Raw genomic sequence first — 21,079 nt, 5'->3', positions numbered from 1 at the left:
AACATCCCTTATGCCCATGCCCTTACTGCTATTAACACTACCTTTCTGAACACCCGACGGAGTCCAATCCAACAACCTCCTTCCTAGTCGCCATGACCAACTATATCTTCACCCTCAGTTACTTCTCCTTTGAAGGCATTATCTACAAACAAATCTGTGATACGGCTATGGGCACCCACATGGGACCATCTTATGCCAATTTATTCAAGGGCCATCTACAGGAATCCTTTCTAAACCTGTCACTGGTTCAGATTCATTGATGACATCTTTGCAATCTGGATCGAGCACGAGGACAGTCTATCCACATTCCTCCAGAAGCTCAACAGCTTCTTCTCCATTTGCTTCACCTGGTTCTACTCAAACCAAACCTACTCAACCCAACAAGCCACCTTCCTAGGTTGACCTTCATGTCAAAGATGGCTGCATCAGTACCTCTGTCCATGTCATATGTACTAATCACCAGCAATACCTCCACTTTGACAGCTGCCACCCGTTCCATACCAAAAAGTCCCTTCCATACAGCCTAGCCACCCATGGTTGTCACATCTGCAGTGACAAAGCAGTCCCTCTCGAAATATACCAAGGGTCTCATTGAGGCCTTCACAGTCCGTAATTATCCTTCCAACCCTGTACAAAAACTAGTCTCCCATGCCTTATCTTTCCAATCTCCACCATTCCCCTAGTAACTCAGTACCACCCAGGACTGGAGCAACTGAATTACATTCTCCGCCAGGGTTTTGACTACCTCTCATTGTGCCGTAAAATGGGAAATGCCCTGATGCAAGACCTGTTCCACACATCCTCCCACCACCACATACTCCAGTCTGGTCACAAACATCACCTGTTCCATCAAAGGCAGGCCTACCTATGAAACCAGTCATGTGATCTACAAGCTAATCTGCAACAAATGTGCAGCAGTCTTTGTGGGTGTGACAACCGACAAGCTGTCTGCATGAATGGCCACTGACAGACTGTGGCTAAGAAACTGTTGCTGAGCAAGCTGCCCAACACAACATCCTTCATTTAAGTGACTGCTTCACACCCTGTGCCACATGGATCCTTCCCACCAAAACCAACTTTTCTGAACAGCACAGGTGGGAGCTCTCCCTGCACAATATCCTGGTTGCCGTAACCCTCCTGACCTCAACCTTCATTAGTCATTGTCTTCGCCCATCCAGCTGCTTCCCTGTTCCCATTCCAGCATTCCACAGTTCTCTATTCCACCAACACACCCAGTCTTTTTATGTCTCTCGTTTTTCTGCTCTCCCCCGCCCCCTTCCCCCCTCCCAACCTCTCCCTTGCCCTTCGTCTAACCCCCCAAATGCACCTAGCTGCCCTACCCTCTCTGCACATTGTCCATGCGTGCTCTTCAGCAGCACTTCACCATCCCTCACCCCTCCCCTGCTATCCTTCCCTGTCCCCACCTCAACCTGCTCCTTACTCCACCCAGTTGCCTCTCCCATCATGCACTGCTGCTGCCACTCGCAGTGTGGCCTCAGCTGCTAGAGACTGCAGCCATTTGTGTGTGTGTGTGTGTGTGTGTGTGTGTGTGTGTGTGTGTGTGTTTGGCTCAGCTGGCATGTGTCAGAAACATCGTCTGTAATCATGTTATGTTGGCGATGCCCAGGGCAGCAACCGATGAGATGCAGTGTCTCAGTGTCTCATTGTGTAACTGGACATTCATGTCATAATGGTGGATTTCCAATTGGGCAAAGGTACAGCCTGTAGTTGTAGTTCAGCAACCTTATGGATCACTTCATATTTGTGGTGATGTAGTCTACTGTTGACACTCCAGCAAATATCAATTTGTAACCTTTTCCTCGACAGGATGAATTGTTGACTAAATTGGACGGGGGGGGAGGGGGGGGGGGTCGATATTTTTCAAAGACAATCTCACTGACGCCTACTTTCAGTTGCCAGTAGATAAGACAAAACAGTTTTTAGGGCTTAATATTCCATTTGGGTTTGCAAGTGCTCCTGCGATATTTTGGAGATACCTCAAGCAACTCATACAACTGTGTCAGTTGTTAAGACAATGTATCACTTATTGAGGCCATGTGGGAGCAACACTGGTGAAATCTCGAGATGTTGAGCTGCTCCAAGAAATTGGTCTGCACTGTCACCTCGACAAACATTGTTCTTTTGCACTGTGTGTCATGTACTTGGGTTGTATATTAAGTCGACATGGGGTTGTCCCAATGCAGAATCACATTGCCACAATTGCTGACTTTACTGGCTCCTAAGAACCTCAAAGCACTACAGTCATTTCCCAGCAATGTACATTATTAAGCCAAGTTTATTCCAAGTGCGACCCACATTTCTCGTCCCTTCAATCAAATGCATGAAAAAGGAGTTAAATTTGTGTGGTCAGAGGCATGCAAGAAGGCCTTCATGAGTGCCTTTGGCACGTCAGATCATGGCGTGGATGCTGCGCTGTCCCACACGTATGCCTGTGGAACAGAACAGCCCATTGTATTTGCATCAGAATCATTAAGTGTGGTTTAGGGGAATTATTCACAAACTTAGGAGGAGGTGTTGGCTATCAGATATGGCATTTAGAAGTTTCATGTGTTCCTCTGTGGTGCAAGTTTCACCTGGTCACCAAAAACAGGTCTCTTTTGTCATTGTTTGGCCTCCGTCTGAAACTTCTCGATAAAATGGTGCAGCAGTTGCAATAATGGATGTTGTTCCTCAGTAACTATACCTAAGAGATCCATTATCGACCCACCATACAGCAGTCCAATGCAGACACGTTTTCTGGTTGCTGTGTGGCCCAGATGGCACATCTAATAGGAAGGTGGTGATGTGTTTTGCCTTCCATATAAACCAATGACACATCCTCGACAGATTTCAGATTGTGGAGCATGAAGTAGTGGCAGAAATGACCTGTGATCCACTTCTCCTACAGTGTTGTCCGCTGTATGGTTGGGATGGTCAGAGCATTCACCGAAGGCTTTCTATTTTAGGCTAAGATTGGTTTCCAGTGATACAACTTTGAAAGGAATCAAGCATAATGAGAAGCAGGTAATAAATATTTTAAAATATCACAAGATTCTTATAAAAGTACAGTGAAAAATAATGTTAGGATATTGCATCAGAATACCAGAGGATTAATAAACAAAGTAGATTAGCTTCTTTTTGCGTAGAAGATTTAGAAACAGAGGGTGGAATAGATGTACTGTGTCTGTACATAATATAGTCACCAATATGGAAAAGGTAAACGTAGGTAAGTAGGAACAACATGGAAAAGGGGGAGTTGCCATATATGTTAAAAGTTATCATGGTGTGAAAAATTTAGAAACTAAAAAATATTGTGTAGAGCAACATATGTGCCTGTGAGCTTTAAACTATATAATCATAATTTTATAATCGTAACTGTGTATACGTCCCCATTGGGAAATTTTCAACTATTTCTGAAAAACTTGGATTCCTTGTTGTGCTATCTGTTGGACAGAGGGAAGCAAATTATTATTTGTGGGATTTCAATTTAGATTTTCTGAAAGAGTCTGACAGGAAGAATGATCTTGAAGTATTACTTCATTGTTTCAATTTGCCATCAGTTATTGATTTTCCTACTTGGGTAGTACAGGGGAGCAGGATATTAATAGATAATATTTTCATAGACCAAGATAAATTTAATTAAATAAAAGTTTATCCTGTTTGAGAATGGCCTTTCTGATCATAATGCACAACTTGTTACAGTATATGATGGAGCTCCATAAAGTAATGGAAAACGTCTTCCAAATTGGTGTGTTCAATTAACAGTTGCAAATTTTAGGGAAAGCTTGTAGCAGTTTATAAAATATAAGTTATTTCATGATAAATTTGTGAGAATTTTTGAAAGCAGTGTCCCTAAGAAAGTAGTGGAATATAATTGTAAGAAACCACATAAAAAACCGTGGCTTACTAAAGGGATAAAAATGCCTTGTTACCAGTAAAGAAAAATGTATCTAACAGCAAGAAAGAGTAATGACCCAGAAACAGTCAAACATTATGAAAACTTAGAAGCCATTTTGACTATTTTTCGACCGTGACTGTCTCAAGAAATATGTATAGTTTTTTTTTTTTTTTTTTTTTTACTAGTAACATAAGTATGACCTTACTGTAAAGTTGTTTTTGCAATGCCATTTAACCTGAAACCTGAAGATGAGGTATTCCCTTGAACAATGTTGCTAAATAAATAAGTAATGCAATAACTGACAAAGTTTGTGACTGGTAAAAATAATTTAATTAAAAAACCTTTACATATTATGAAAACTACTGCGCTCTATGAAGGAAACTTGTTAAAAAAGTCCGGAAGTATATATACAGGGTGAGTCACTAACTATTGCCACCTACAATAACTCTGATAGTATGATAGTAGCTGAAAAGTTTGTGGGACAAATGTTGCATGGGACAATGGGGGCCATAATATAACATTGGTTTTTTGTTGCTAGGCTGTGTTGCGTCAGATATATGAAGGTCAATTTTGTTGTTGTTGTTGTTTTTTATTATTATGATTATGATTATTATTATTATTATTATTATTATTATTTATTAATGGGATGCTATAGTTTCGTACTTATTTTCTGATAGCGGCTATCGAGATGAATCCAGTGATGTGTAATAGTAAGGTCTTTGAAGGTCACCGTAGGTCACGAAGGGGCCATGAATGTCCATTTACAGAAGGTGTTCGAAGTGATGACCATTGGTATCAATGTAGTGCTGCAATCTTCTTATCATGGATTGAGTGGTATTCTTTATCACTGCGGCACTTATCGAAGCACATGCTCTGTCAATTCTCTTTCGTGTATCGTGCAAATATTAAATATTCACCGAATATGGCATATCCATCTAATGTGCCAGTGACATGTAAACACCATTCGTTGGTTTCGCAATACAATACTAATAGGAATGGTAAGACTAGTATCATCGAATCAAGTGAATGTGAATGATGTATTCCTTCAAAGAACTAGTCGATATGCTTCTCGTTTACGGAAAAGGCCAATGAAATTCAGTGAGGGCTAGAGACTTATACGCTGAGCAATATCTTCAACATACTCATCCTAAACATCATACATTTATATATGTGTATGATAAATTGAGAACAACTGGATCTGTAACACATCGGAAACATATCTGGCCACAGGAAAGTTACTAACGAGAAAACAGAAATTGGTACTCTTGCCACTGTGGTTTAAGATCCTTGTGTTAGTTCACATCAAATCGCAAGGGAATCTGGCATGAGCCAGAGTAGTGTTGTTCGTGCTCTGCGTCACCATAAATATCCTTCTTACTACATCAGTCTCCACCGAGAATTACTGGTACGGACTGCACATGTTGCATTGAATTCTGCCGATGGGCCCAACTTCAGATTCAGAGGATGACACATTTATTAATTTGATTTTATTTACTGATGAGGCTACATTCACGAACCATGGAAACGTTAATTTGTGTAACATGCAATACTGGGCAACTGCAAATCCATGTTGGCTGCAGCAAGTTGCATACCGAAAACCATGGTCAGTGAATGTATGGTGTGGGATTCTGGAGGATAGAATTATAGGCCCCTATTTCATCAAAGGAAATCTTAATGGTAGGAAGTACACCACATTCCTGCAAGAAACATTAGGTCTGTTATTGGAAGAAATACCTTTAGGAACAAGGAACAGAATGTGGTATCAGCACGATGGGTGTCCGGCACATTTTTTGCTGATGGCTAGAAATGAGTTGCAGAGACAATTCTCAAATCGTTGGATTGGACGCAGAGGAGATGTATCGTGGCCGACTCATTCATCAGACTTGACACCTCTGGAGTTTTCTTGTGGGGATTTGTAAAAGACATTGTTTTATAAAGACGTTCCAACTACACCTGAAGATATGAGAGAAAATTGTCAGAGCATGTGCTTTGATAAGTGGTGATGTGATAAGGAATACCACTCAGTCCATGATAAGAAGATTGTAGCACTGAATTGATACCAATGGTCATCACTTCGAACACCACCTGTAAATGGACGTTCATGCTACCTTTGTGACCTTTGTTGACCTTCAAAGACTTTACTGTTACACATCACCGGATTTGTCTCAATAGCCTCTATCAGAAAATAAGTACCAAACTTAAAAAAAAGTTGACCTTCATATCTCTGAAACAACCCCACCTAGCAACAAAAAACCATCATAATGTGGTCCCCATTGTCCCATGCAACTTTTCAGCGTCTGTCATACTTTCAGTGTTATTCTTGGTGGCAATAGTTAGTGACTCACCCTGTATTATGTCTGAGACTCGCAACTCTGGTAATAAGATTAAAACAATTGGAATATCGTTGGAAGGGAAACACAGCAACCGAGGACACAGGACGACTGTATTACCAACAAACTGAATAAAAGTTTCATTGACAAAAAGTCAGAGGTTGAAACATTTTTAATAATCATTTTTTAAATGTTGTGGAGAAAACAGGATCCACATGCTCATTAGTAAAAGCAAAGCTATATATGGAAGAGGAAATACCTAAGCAATTTGATGAGACTGAAATTCTACCCACCTCTCCTGACATTAGGTAAATAATAAACTCATTCAAATACAAAAGCTCACTGTAATTGTTGGTATCTCTAGCAAAGTACTAAAAGCTTGTTTCGAACAGGTAAGTTAGATTCTCAGCTACCTATGTAATAGCCCACTGAAACAGGGTATTTTTCCTGATAGATTGAAATATGCTATTTTTAAAGCATTGCATAAAAAGGGAGATAAGGCCGATACCAACAACTACCACCCAATCTCGCTTCTGACAGATTTGTGAAAAAGTAATGTATTCAAGAGTAGCTTCACATACTTGAAAAAATAAAGTAGTAACAAAATACCAATTTCGTTTTCAGAGAAGGCTTTTCAACAGAAAATGTTATATATATTCTTTCACTGATCAAGTATTAAATGCTGTGAATAATCAAACATTAGCAGTTGTGATTTTCTGTTATTTCCCAAAGGCCTTTGACTGTGTAAATAATGGAATTCTTCTTGATAATATTTGTATTCTGGTGAGAGTTGAACAGTGCACAAATGGTTTAATTTTTACTTAACGGGAAGGGTACAGAAAGTTGAAATAATCAGTTCACATGATGCACAAATATCAGCTGGTTCCTCAAATCGGCGAGGTATCAAGAATGCCAACAATCCTGTCGGAGGAACATCCGCAACTAAGCATTATACCAGAGGTTGAAAATACTGCTACAGTTGTAAGGTTCTTTTATTTAACACATGGGCTCTTATACACCGATCTTCAGGTGTCATGACTTGATACTGTGACCCCGAGCACCGCAGTGGATGAGTACAAGATGCCGTGTGCTACCAACGAGCGCAGAGCATGCTTTGTGCCCATTGGTAGCACACCGTTTCTTGTACTTGTCCACTGTGGCGCTTGGGATCACAGCACCAAGTTACAACACCCGAAGATGAGCGTATAAGAGCCGGAAACCAATCATGTATTAAATGAAAGAACCTTACAACTGTAGTGATATTTTCAACCTCTGGTACCAAGAATGGGGTTACACAAGGTTTAGTCTTGGGTTCATTTTGGTTCTTAATATATTTTAAGGACTTGCCACTCTACATTTATGAAGATGCTAAGCTAGTTCTTTTTGCTAATGATACAAGTATAGTAATCACACCCAACAAACAAGAATTGGCTGAGGAAATTGTAAATAATGTGGTTCAGAAAATTATTTTAGAAAATTGTTAAGGGGTTTTCTGCAAATGGACTGTCGTTAAACTTTGATAAAACACTGTACATACTGTTTTTTACAGTAAATGACATAACACCATTAATAAATATAAAGTTTGAAAGAAAGTCTGTTGCAAGGCAGAATGTTCCTCTTTTTATTGGTGTGTGCACTGATGAGGGATTGAAGTGGAAGAAACACTTTGATTATCTACTTTTGAGTTCAGCTACTTATGCTATTAGGGTTATCGCAAATTTTGGGGATAAACATATAAGCAAATTAGCTTTCCAGGCCTATTTTTATTCACTGGGGCTATTTTTATTCACTGCTTTCATATTGCATCATATTTTGTGGTAATTCATCATTAAAGAAAAAAGTATTCATTGCACAAAAGTGCATTGTCAGAATAATAGCTGGAACCCAGCCAAGATCATCTTGCAGACATTTATTTAAGGAACTAGGGATATTCATAGTGGCTTTGCAATATATACAGTCACTTATGAAATTTGTTACTAATAACCCACCCCAATTTAAAAACAATGGCAATGTGCATTGCTTCAACACTAGGAGAAAGGCTTATTGTCACTACTTTGGGTTAAATGTAACTTTGGCCCAGAAACGGATGAATTATGGTGCCACAAAACTATTTGATCACTTACCAATAGCATCAAAAGTTGATAGATAGCCAATCAACATTTAAAAACGGATTAAAAGAATTTCTGAATGACAGCACCTTCTACTCAATAGATGAAATTTGAGATATGAAATTGTAATCTTACAACTAAAATAAAGAAATAAATAAAAAAACTTGAAGTGTGGCATGTAAAGAAATGTTTTGTTAAACTGACCTGTTCCACATCATGAAGAAGTCTCATATTCAGTATTAATCTAATCTAGTGATGCTGCCCAGAATGGCACACCTATTTTCCCTTGCAGCACAGGCTTAAAGTCACCCAGGGAGCCATTTTGCGGGCTACGGATGGTGATGAATTCTGGGCGGTAGTTCCTCTCATGCTCTGTCCCAGATAATGAAGCTCCTCCACACTGTGTGTTGGAAAATATGCAGAATGAAGGCAGTATCACCATGTCATGTACTGGACTGGTGTTGATACGGTCATTGAACACACTGTCCTGAACTGCCGTTCTGCGCCCACAACCAGTCTGCCCCACTGCAACAGTTCAACCCATGGCAGAACCCCGACCAGTCATGGCACGTTGATTTCTCTGGTCCATTCTGGGGAGTGATACAATAGCTTGTTGTTGATGCCCCCTCTAACTTTCCATATGCCACACGGATGGCTACAACTACTATGGCAGCTACTGTCTGCACTCTGCCCATCATACTTGTGATAGAGGAGGACCCTTCCACCCTGGTTTCCGATAGTGGCCCTCATTCACACCATCGGCATTGCAGGATTTTTGTTGGCACAGTGGCACTGAGCAACCGACAACGTTCCTTCCCAAGATGCAGACGCCTGAACTACTGATGACAGCTGACTCTTGGGAAACACTCACCAGCTTTCTCGATTCCTATTGGTCAAAATATTTCAAGGCTAAAATTTTACACGGGCACAGACCCCACACTTTGTTCAAACTGTGGTGCACAATTCTGCATGTCCCCTGTGCATGCATGCAGCCATGTTACTATGTAGGTACCCCAATCTGGGCTCATACTTAACCTCAGGTGAACACAAGTCACTGTTAATAGCAATGTGGGGGAGGCAGATGTATGAGGCTGATGCCAGATGGGGCAGCTGGATCAGCACTGGAATCAGCTCCGCCCGCAAAATGACATACCATGCCCTCATATTCTCCACTGCCAGGTGGGCATGGTGCCTGTGACCACCCAAGGAACCAGCCCCAACCTCTTACCACCACCACCACCACCACCACCACCACCACCACCACCACCACGACCACGACTACTACTACTACTACTACTACTACTACTAACTCCACCCTTGTGTTAGGCATTGGAAGGAAGTCGATAATAATCAGAATTAGGAGCCGATGGAAGTCCCCCCCCCCCCCCCCCCTCACGCTACTTCCAGCTCTCATTCATCATTCCCGCCATCTGTCGCTCCTTTACCTCACCATCAGTGGAGGTTGAGCATTATTGGCCTGTGGTGCCCATGGAGTCCGGCCTGTTGGTCCCACCTCCGACACTTCCAGCAGCCACTCCCATGCAGGCTGGTAAAAGTTGTGCCCGAGATCATCAGTCTGCCAAGACTCTCAGAGATGGCACTGCCTCCCATCCCAGCCAGTCACGATAGGGACCCTCCAAGGCTACCTTTGGCAGGCTTTCCGGCAATCCTCTCTCCCTTTCCTCCATGAAGTTTGCAACAGCTAGACACTTTTGACCCTATGTTCAGGTGAAAGGGGGCAAGGGATATAGTATCCGAGGATGATTTGGCTTCCCTGCCTAGCCCAAGTATTAATAGAGAGACAATGTCAGGGATACTCAGGCTCCAGGCGAAAGCCACAATGCATGCAGCTGCAGCCACTGCGGTAAGCACACGAGGTACTGATGCGCTCTGACAAGTGTTGACCGGTAAACCACAGCCTGGCAATTGCAGCCAGTCTCTTGCAAGCAACTGAAGCCTTATGTACACGCCATTGGATAATAGAGTATTTTGATCTTGCCTGGTTAATGTTTTTTGCGATTTGGAGTTTTCTCTGAATTGTGATATATGGTTAGATGAATCGGTTATGCTCTGGACTTGTGTGGTTATTAATTCCCCTTGTGATCACCACCAGAACTGCCTGTGTTCTGTCAGTCTCCTCATTACCACCGGGGCGACTAATCATAAACTGCATTTCTACCTACACAGAGTAAGATAATAAGGGATATCAGAAGAACTAGTTTGGTCGAAAAAGGAATAATTTGTGTTCGCACTATTCTTCTATTTTCACACAATGATATGAATTTTCTGAACTCCAGCATCGATTATACTGCAGGTTTATGTAGGCCAATAAATGAAACAATGCATCAGAAAAAAAGAGCAGTTCAGTAGCAAGCTAAAGCACTAATATTGAGCAACAGTATCTGAATTGGTAAGCTGATGCAGTACTGTTACTTTCTACGATTTCTGTTTGAGTTTTTTGACAATTCTATGAGCAGATGCAACTGACATCAGCCCGAAATGCTAAGTGGCACAACAGTTTAGGCTTCTTTCCAATGTTACTTGTAACTCATCTAGTTCAGTCACATTCAAAACTCAGCCGTCAATGTCTGAGGAGTGGGCTAAGTCATATGTGCTGATCGGTGCCTGCCTCCTTATTATTGGTTCATTTGCAGTGCCAGGTGTAGTATGTGCAACTGTATGTGGAACACCTTGTATTTTGACAATGCTCAGTGGCTTCCCAAAATCTATAGGGAGAAAACGGTTAATGAAATTATTTTAAAGCTGTTCTTGATGCATTTGTATTGTGGTGTAATATATCACTTTGGTAAATTGGCGTATTAACCAATGTCCACCTAACTGAAGAATGATAATCTCAGCAGTTAAAGTATTTTATTAGTTTGGAACGGCAAATTCTTTATAAGTTTTGTTATTATTTGGGCATGTAAACTAGTACATCTTTATGATGGGACAACAGCGGCACTTCACTACACGTTGTGGTAATTACTATCTTGGCCATACTGTGGTGTCTTGGCTTGGAGAGACACAGTGTGACATTAGATCAAAAGCATGCCATGGCAATGGAGATGACACAATTAAAGACAAGAAAGACTCATTATCTGTCAAATTATCTGACAAATCAGCCTCAGCTGTCAGTTGTTACTGTTGTATAGAGTTCGTACAATACTGTGTTGGGTATACACACTGTAACTGTACTGGCAGGTTTTTTTTTTACATCCACAAACTGTAATGGAAGATGCAATATCGATATTATTAGAAGTAGTACTTTCTATTATTTAGCAGAAAGTATCAAAAGTTTCCAGAGTCCAGTCCAAGAGCAACTGCAGTGGAGAAGTCAAAAACTTATTTTTATGATTTGTATTAATTCTTAATATGATTATACTTTCTTAATAAATGAATACTGTTATCTCAATTTCTACATTCAGACAAATTTTTATTGACTGTTATGAATGGGAACATCAAGTTAAGGAAATGTCATTTCACTTTTTTGTTTCATAAAGTAAAATCATAAAAATGAGGATAGCAAAAATAATAAATAACACACACAAATATATGACAGGAATGACATGTACTTCTTCTCAGAAACCGTGATATGACTAGAGATTAGACTATTACATAAAATGTGCAAAAAAATGGATGCCTACATTTTTTATCATACAAAAAACACGTCAATTGTAGAAAAAGATGTTAAATAACAATGGTTTTGGTAAAGACCATATCACAATTGTATATAATAACAACCACAGTTGTAAACAGTAACAGATTTGTGATGTTAATATTATTGACAACACACCGGTAATATGCAGGTATGTCTACATGGTACTGAACAAGGAACAACAATTTATATTCTTGTACAAGCACGTACCTCATTTTATTAACGGACATTTTCAGTGGCAAAGTGTGTTGCTTATGCACTACATGTGCCCATTACTGTTGCTGGAACTATTTTAATGGTGGAAAAGTGCAAATGCATTTCATGTACTGTACTAATAATTGTATGTAGTGATGGAAAACAGAAGACATGTGGAGCTTGCGCTATGTACTTTGCTGCTGAAAATGTTTCAGAATAAAGTAGTATATATACTCTGCTTCTTCAGTTGCACAGAGAAACTTTACTGTATAACCAGTATTATAAATAGTAAATGAGGATAACAAGTCACATGTAATATAGAGATTATCAATCATCTTACTAATATAAATAAATAAAAAACTAATACTGTTGAAAAGATATAAATAGTTGATGTAACATTTAATTTCAATAACAGGGACCAAATTACGCAGAACACTGTAAAACTGTCTGATAAATATTATAAACAACACATATCAAGTGACAATGCATTCAACAGTACAGAGTACAGTTATGTAAAAAATAAATAAAACAAGTCTTCCTTCAGTTAAAATGTCACAAAGTCTGGAATTCTGCACAATTTTTAATTACATGTCAACATTGTAGTAAGTTATAGTTGGCATGAAATGTGAATATTTGACAATACAATGCAAAAGAATTACAAAGTTGGATAATATAAATACCTCCAAAGGAAAATATGTCAAAATTTTCTGATGTAAAATCACATTTAGGCCCATAATATATAAACAGTAGCAGCTTTGATATCATGCACCCACAACATATGTAGTTCATTTGTCAATAGTCATGAGACTGTTTATGTAAAGGTGACAGACACATTTTCATGTAAAGTTTTACTAAATACAAACACGGAGTTCAGTTTAACATGAGACAGTTTACCATTCACACTGAAATTTAAGATTACTAAAATTCATGACATATTGATAACATGAAACTACTGAGTACACAGGTTTCCTTTAAGATTGGTAATGTGTAAGTGTGATTTAGTTCCCATGTGCACAATTTAGTGGAAAAAAACACAAAATAAAAACCGGAAGCACATTGAGAGTGAATCAGTATGGTAAATTACAATGACTAATACTTGGACAGATTCAGTGCTCGTATTCATTCTTTAGAATACAATCAAAACTTTATTATTCGAGGCTTCTGAGAGCTGCATGAATCCGAACATTCAGTCTGTTCTCAAAATCATATGCCTTGTACTGTGTCTGTGCTCGATGTAACAACAGTTTGCCTTCCTCTAATGACTGAAACAAAACAAGAAAACACTAGATATTTTTAAACATTCTTCTAAGAAAAAACAGAACACAGTTAAACATTCATTCTTCAATAAATCCATGTTGTACATAAAAACATTGCACAAAGTCAAAACAACAAAGTGATGTTTAGACATACAGCTACCACACTATTGGCATCTAACAGCTGTTCAAGTTATGATTTGAAAATAACTTTTACTGGTAAGGCAATTAGGAAGAACACTAAAAAGCCATGGGCCGCAAGTGGGGAAAGATTATATTGTAAAAATAGAGAGAGATGTTGATGTGTTAGTAAAAACAACTAAACAGTCTGCTATGGTTAAACACTATAAATATCATTCGAATTTGTTGAATTATATTAAGAAATATCTCATCTTCAAGAAAGTAAGTTTCCACTGTACAAAACTGCGGAGTAAGAACAATTTGTGGTTTTCACTGAAGTTTTCTTCTAGGCAAGTGTTTAAAATATTAGGTGTGTTAGGTTTAGATTAGATTAGATTAGTACTTGTTCCATAGATCATGAAGACGACACTTCGTAATGATGTGGAACGTGTCAGGATAAAGAGAATAAATCCATTAATTAATGAGCATATGGCATTGGTGGCCGGGAGACCCCATGCGGGGCTGTTCGGCCACCGCTCCACAAGTTCTTTAACGCCACTACGGCGACTTGCGAGTAAATAAGGATGAAATGATGATGAAAGACACACAACCACCAGTCATCTCGAGGCAGAGAAAATCCCTGACGCCGCCGGGAACCGAACCCGGGACCCTGTGTGCGAGAACGCTACCACAAGACCAAGAGCCGCAGCTCAAATATCTTGAGTACTTCGTAAACATAGCAAGATCTCATTTAGATGTAGCCAATTACGAGCAGAAAGAAAACAGTTTTGGGTTGAAAAGTAATTTCAGTGAATATCTTAAAAAATTCAGCACAGTCTCAACAAAGGTTGTTGAAAATCTCATATTGTCCCTTAAAAACAAAGGCGTCTGGAGGTTGGGATGGAATACCCACCAAATCAATTTAAAAAGTTTATAGCATAATGGCTCATCCTCTCTCTCTCATAATAAACAAATTGTTTGATGAATATTACTTCCCTAATCTTTTAAAGTATGCAGATATAAACCATGGTTTAAAAAAGTTTCAAAAGAAGATATAGAAAATTATTGCCCAATTTCTCTACTCCTAATCATATCAAAAATATTTGAAAAAATTGCTGCTTTACAGGGATAAAGTTTCATTACACAGTACGGTATCATTTCAAGTAGGCAATATGGCTTCCATCAAGGTAAAAGCACAGTAGACGCCCTAAATAAGTTTACTGAAAAAGTTAATTAATGTTTAGATAGGAAAATTAAAGTCGCAGGAATATTCCACGATCTCACAAAAGCATTCGACTCTGTAAATCATGCTCTGCTGCTTTTCAGTCTCAACAGGTGTACAATAAGGAATATTGCTTTGAAATGGTTTGAATCATATTTCATGGAGAGAAACAAAGTGCAATAATCACATAAAATGGAGCAGATTACTTCTCATTGGTGAGAACTATATCACAAGGTGTTTCAAGTGTCAATCTTTGGGTCAATTTTATTCCTGTTCTATATAAATGTCTTGCCTCTCAATATAAATACTCATCTAACCTTGTTCGCATCTGCCAAATTCAGAATGAAAATGCTGACAATATACCACACAGTGCCATGAATATATTCAGTAACTTGGAAACATGGTTTAGTCTAAATGTAGTAATGTTAAACATTTCAAAAACCCATGTGATGAGTTTTAAAACCAAACAGTAAAAGACTGAAGAAATTTGTATTATTCATAATAATAAAAAATGGAAGAACTTAACTCCATCAAATTCATAGGAATAAACTTGATAGAAATATACAATATCTAGCAAATAAATTAACCAGCCTTACATTTACCACAGAAATTTCAGTCAATGCTACTCATGTAGACACCAGGAAACTAGCATACCATAGCTATTTTGAATCCATTATTAGATATGGCATAACATTTTGTCAAAACTCAGGAAATGTTATACAAATCTTGAAGCTGCAAGAAAGAATTATTCGTAATGTGAACTGCACAGCCAAGGGCATCATGTCAACTGTTATTTAAAGACCTAAAAACATTCTGCCATCTCTTTATACACTTCTCAGGTGATTCTGTATACAATGAAGCTGATCTATTCAAAGAAAATCATTTTGAAGACACATGAAATAAAGAAAACTTGATGCTCACCTCACATTGCTTCAAGTTGTATGCTCAGACTCCTCAGTACACAGCCATGAACATTTTCACAGCAAAATAAAAGGGTGCAACATAGTGAATGTGAAGCTAAATATTTTAAAAAGTAAGACCAGAGCATGGTAAAGATGGAGAAGAGTGGAACGGTTTGCACCCCAAGGGGTGTGGGCCAGGAGACGGAGAGCATTAAGCTTCTGCATACATGTAGTCATAAGGTAACGAACGTGGGGCAGCAACGTCAACTTATCAAAAATAAGGCCCAAGAAATGTGACTGTGCTACAACATTGAGGTGGTCGCTTAAATTAAGTTTTGGATTGGAGTGTATTGTAGGTCGATGACAAAAATGCATAACCTGTGTTTTGGAAGGAGAAAACTTGAAGTCAAGGGGGAGGGCCCACACAGAGGCCCGTGTGAGGGCACTGTGGAGCACAGCTGCAACAGATGTAAAAATCGTCAATGTACAAGGCCATGGTGATCAGAGGCCCAACAGAGGTAACAAGGAAGAGTGTGACACTTAGCACAGAATCCTGTGGGATACCATTCTCCCGAATCTGAGGGGTGCTGAGTGAAGTGCCAACTCGAACCCGGAAGAGCCAGTGAGATTAAAACTTGTGGATAAAAATCTGAAGGGGACCATGGAAGCCTCAGTCATGGAAGGTAGTTAAAATGTGATGGCACCACACCATGTCGTATGCCTTATGAAGGTCACAGAAGACTGCGACAAGGTGCCGGTGGTGAGTAAAAGCCTGTGTGAGGACCGTTTCGAATCTGAGTAAACGGTCAGTTGGAGATCGTCCTGCTCGGAAGCCACACTGATATACGGACAAAAGGCACTGAGATTTGAGTACCCAACATAATTTGAATCTGACCTTGCACTACTACATCAATGGAATTTGAGAGGGGTGTGTTGAAGTATACAGTAGAGGTATATAAAGGACAACTGGCCCTGCAGAATGCCCAACGTGGGGGCCTGTCTGCCTGGCGGCAGCAGGGGAATGACAGAAGGTGAAGGTCACAGAAGACTGCGACAAGGTGCCGGTGGTGAGTAAAAGCCTGTGTGAGGACCGTTTCGAATCTGAGTAAACGGTCAGTTGGAGATCGTCCTGCTCGGAAGCCACACTGATATACGGACAAAAGGCACTGAGATTTGAGTACCCAACATAATTTGAATCTGACCTTGCACTACTACATCAATGGAATTTGAGAGGGGTGTGTTGAAGTATACAGTAGAGGTATATAAAGGACAACTGGCCCTGCAGAATGCCCAACGTGGGGGCCTGTCTGCCTGGCGGCAGCAGGGGAATGACAGAATCACCGGGACGTGGTCACTGTCACAAAGGTCATCATGGGATGACCAATGTAGGGAAACCATGAGGGCAGTGGAGGTGATTGTGAGATCGATAACAGAGAAGGGACCATGAGCGGCACTGAAGTGGGTAGGGGAACCATCAGTGAGGAGACACAAATCAAAGTCCATAATATGTTGGTCAATTAGGATGTCCCTACCCATTGAAGTGACACATTCCCACAGTGGGTGGTGGGCACTGAAGTCACCGAGGAGGAGAAACGGAGGCGGAGTTGCTGGATTAAGGTAGGCAGTGCAATGTGAGGAGAGCAGGGCACAGGGAGAGTACAGGCTTTTGCAAGATCTGGAACTGAAGGACAGCAGGCGACCTTGAAGCACACAGATGGTGCTTCTTGCGGCCAAGTGGTGGCAGGAGTCTTCCAGCCTGAGAGACGCTTGGGAGAGGGGTCTCGGGAGGGAGCCCATCACTGGCAAAGAATGGGGCACTTCTTTGAACGGCGAGTGGGACTGGCTCCTGGATTGGAGGTAGTGGGAACTGGAGGGAGGGGAGAAGGGGACGGGGTTGGGGCAAGGAAGAGGTAGGAGGAGGAAACAAAGTAACAGAGGCAAAAGTTGAAGATTGAGTCTCTCATACTTTTGGCGAGCCTCAGCAAAAGACAGGTGATCCAGGACTTGTATTCTTGGATCTTCTTTTCTCTCTTGTAAGCCGGGCAATCTGGCGAACAAAAGGAGTGGCTGTCACAGGTGGTGGAACACAGGGGCCTCCCTCATGGAATGGTGGCCACAGTTACCACACAAGAGGGTCTGCCATACAGCGGGAAGACATATGTTCAAAACACAAGCACTGCATAGGTGAACGGACGTACAGCTTCATGTCACATCTGTAGCACATAACCTTGACCTTCTCTGGGTGGTTACCCCCTCGAAAGCCAGAATGAAGGCGCCAGTATCGGCACGGTTGTCTTTGTGACACTTCTGCACACGTCAAACAAAATGAACATGACACCACTCCTGATTAGTCCAGAGTTCCTCATCTGTTTGCAGGATGAAGTACCTATGAAAAACTACTCCCTCAACCGTACTCAGAGATTGGTGAGATGTATTAGACAATCACAGGCATGAAAAGCTGTGGATGCGGTGGCAGAAGAAGCTTTGATCAACATGGAGCCCGGCTGCATCTTACTAAGAGACTCCATTTCACCAAACTTGTCCTTGACATTCCCCACAAAAAAACAATGGCTTTGTGGCAGTGGATGTGTCGCCATCTGTCCTAGTACAGATGAGGCAAAGGGGAAAGTGTTTCATCCCAAGATGGCGAGCATAGCCCTCCTCCCATGGTGTAACCAGGGAAGGGAAGGTTGCACGGTAATATGAAGCAGCATACAATGATTCTTCACCATTCGAAGATACAGCTGTGTGAGAAAAGCCGGATTTTTGCAGCCTGATACGCTTCATGCACCAAGCATCCATCCTGATACCACCCACTCTGACCGGGGCTCTCCCCAGGGGCGTCATCCAGCCACAGCAAGGGCAGCCTGGCACGGCAGACATTGCTGGGCATTCTAATGTTCCAAGAAGATAAGCATCCACTCCTTGGAATTCATGGGTAGGGAAAAGCTTAGGTATCAGTAGTGTGATCCCCGAGTTGCCAGGGGGATCTCAACGTGCAAACCATTCAATGAAATGTCATTTATATGGGCTTTTGGAGCCAAAGGCCCACTGGTGTACCCTTGATGACAGCACGACATAAAGCTTTACGCCTCACCTGGACCTGTCAACACCAACATGTGCATCAGTTCCACCTGCTTTTAATTCTTCATTTGTTGATGACTGTTCTCGGTGTCGACTTACTGCGTTGCTACACTGGCTGAAAAAATTGGTTGTGGATTCCAACACTGACTACCTTAAATGATTTAGCCAACAGAGGCACAGTTACATTTTACAGTACTTTAATTTCACTGTTCACAACCCTCTAATAATACACAGTTATATGTGTATGGCCAGTGCACTATTGTTTAAACCTTCCATAAGCCCTATTAATAATTTGCAGGCAAAACTCCACATATTACTACAATAGTTTCTTGTTGAACATCTAACAACAGTAAAACCTAACCAAAAAATTCACAGTTCTTGAATAATAAACAGGTACATATGGAGCAGACACTGTCACTGTTTTTACACATGGTCTAATTGTTTAACACTTATTCCACAGTTAATTTGAGGCATTGTTTTTGTTCTAACCAGCACAGGTTACTCGTCTGAAACTCTGCCTTGGACTGACTGTCTCATGACCAAAAATCAGGCCCTTATATGTCATCACAATGATAGGTGCTGAAACTATACATTGTTTGAAGTGAAATTTACAGAAATTACATTTAAAACTTAACTCACTTAATTAACTGAATACATTGAAAAATTTTGTCTTTTTAACAGTCTCTTCTACTGCAAGAGTTAGGGCGAATTATTTGTTTAAATCATGAAATTAACATATATAATTATGTACACAATACTTTTGACAGAACTGTTAATTACTTTGGAATTAATGAAGGACTGGTTTTGCTAACATGTTTTTGAATGGAGCTAAATAGATACTTAAAGATTACTAGTACTTCGTCTTCTAAACGTTTACAATTATTACAGAATTTATACTTTGTTATATGTCAACAATAAAATTTAAGTTATGAAACAATCACTGATTTCACCCTATAACAAACGATATTAACTAGGATTAGTCAAAGTAAATTAGAACATCAATTACATACATAAAACTAAGCACAAAATTAGATCTGGCGTTATATTCTTTAAAACTGAGGACCAATATTTTCCTTTTATGAAAATTCAGATTATATTCACGTATGTTAATGGTAAATGGTTAAAAGTAACAAAACAAATTTAAGGAGGCAGATGGAAAAACAAGAGGGGAATTAAAATTATCCCAGCTTGCTTCATCACAATTGGACTGTTGATGACTGGAAACATGTTGCCTGGTTGGATGAGTTTTGTTTCAAATTGTATCGAGTAGATGGATGTGTACAGCTATGGAGACAACATCATGAATCCATGGACCCTGGAACCCTGCATGTCAGCAGGGGACTGTTGAAGCTGGTGGAGTCTCTAATGGTGTGGGGCATGTGCATATGGGACCCCTGATACATCTAGATACAACTCTGACAAGTGACATGTTTGTAAGCATCCTGTTTGATCTCAGCTGCATAGTCCATGCCATGTCGTGTTGCAGCATTTCTGCATGCTCGTGGGTGCCCTACACAATATTATGCAGGTGTACCAGCGTCTTTGGCTCTTCAGTGTACATTACCTATTAAAAGCTGAGGGAATAAAGATGTCTATTATTACAACATTAGCATAAGAAATTACCTTCATTAAAGCTGATTTTTGTTCAAAAAGGTGTGAATAGTGCAGTTACCAAATTTTTTGAGCTTTAAGCTTAACTGGTTGGTTGCAAAGCAACAACTTAAAGTAAGTTAAAAATGTTGCTTCTGGCCAACTACATCTATTCCATTGTTTTACGAACAGCATGTTACCTCAACGAAGAAGGAAGGAAAATAGTCCCAGCATCCTACCAACATCGAAGTCATTAATGAGTAAATCACTTGCACAAAGGAAAAGGAACTCCGTCAGTGTCTTACGTATTTATATATTTATTTATAACCATCCATTGATAACCATCATCTTAATGTTTATTTTACGTGATACAAAAAAACAATGGCTTTCCTAAATCGGAAAGGTTCAATGGCAGTCTGAGCCACAGTCTTCACAAATTCTCAAAAAGTTTCTGATCCAGAGAACAATATCATAGAGTTAAGGGATAATAAGACACCTACCTCAGGATTCCTGCACAGCAGCACTCCCAGCTCATAGAGAGCAAAGGCAGAAATGTGATGATCTCCCACCAGATTGTCAACATCAACATTCTTACGTCTGGCCAAGCAAGTTCGGAAGTTGGCTATAGCCTCCTCAGTGTGTCCCAAACAACACTGTGCTGCACCCATCACCAGATGCCGTAAACCAGTCATTGGTTCCAGGCCTGTAGTTGACTGGCAGTC

At 40.2% G+C, this 21,079-nt stretch overlaps 1 protein-coding gene across 1 annotated transcript in view; it reads right to left on the bottom strand.

Annotated features, from left to right (window-relative positions):
- Nucleotides 1–11,784: 11,784 nt before the first annotated feature.
- Nucleotides 11,785–21,079, bottom strand: part of LOC126458409 (tetratricopeptide repeat protein 39C-like) — an 86,882-nt gene continuing 77,587 nt past the window's right edge. Inside the window, exons 9-10 of the mRNA XM_050095426.1 lie at nt 20,858–21,078; nt 11,785–13,448 (exon numbers count right to left, since the gene is read on the bottom strand). Coding sequence (XP_049951383.1) covers nt 13,335–13,448; nt 20,858–21,078 — 335 coding nt within the window. The 3' untranslated portion in view covers nt 11,785–13,334. The remainder of the gene's footprint in view (nt 13,449–20,857; nt 21,079) is intronic.

The sequence above is a fragment of the Schistocerca serialis genome, chromosome 2 (assembly GCF_023864345.2).
Source record: "Schistocerca serialis cubense isolate TAMUIC-IGC-003099 chromosome 2, iqSchSeri2.2, whole genome shotgun sequence".
Lineage (NCBI taxonomy): Eukaryota > Metazoa > Arthropoda > Insecta > Orthoptera > Acrididae > Schistocerca > Schistocerca serialis.
Note: the sequence above shows the minus strand (reverse complement) of the source record. Positions and strands in the feature narration are given on the sequence as shown.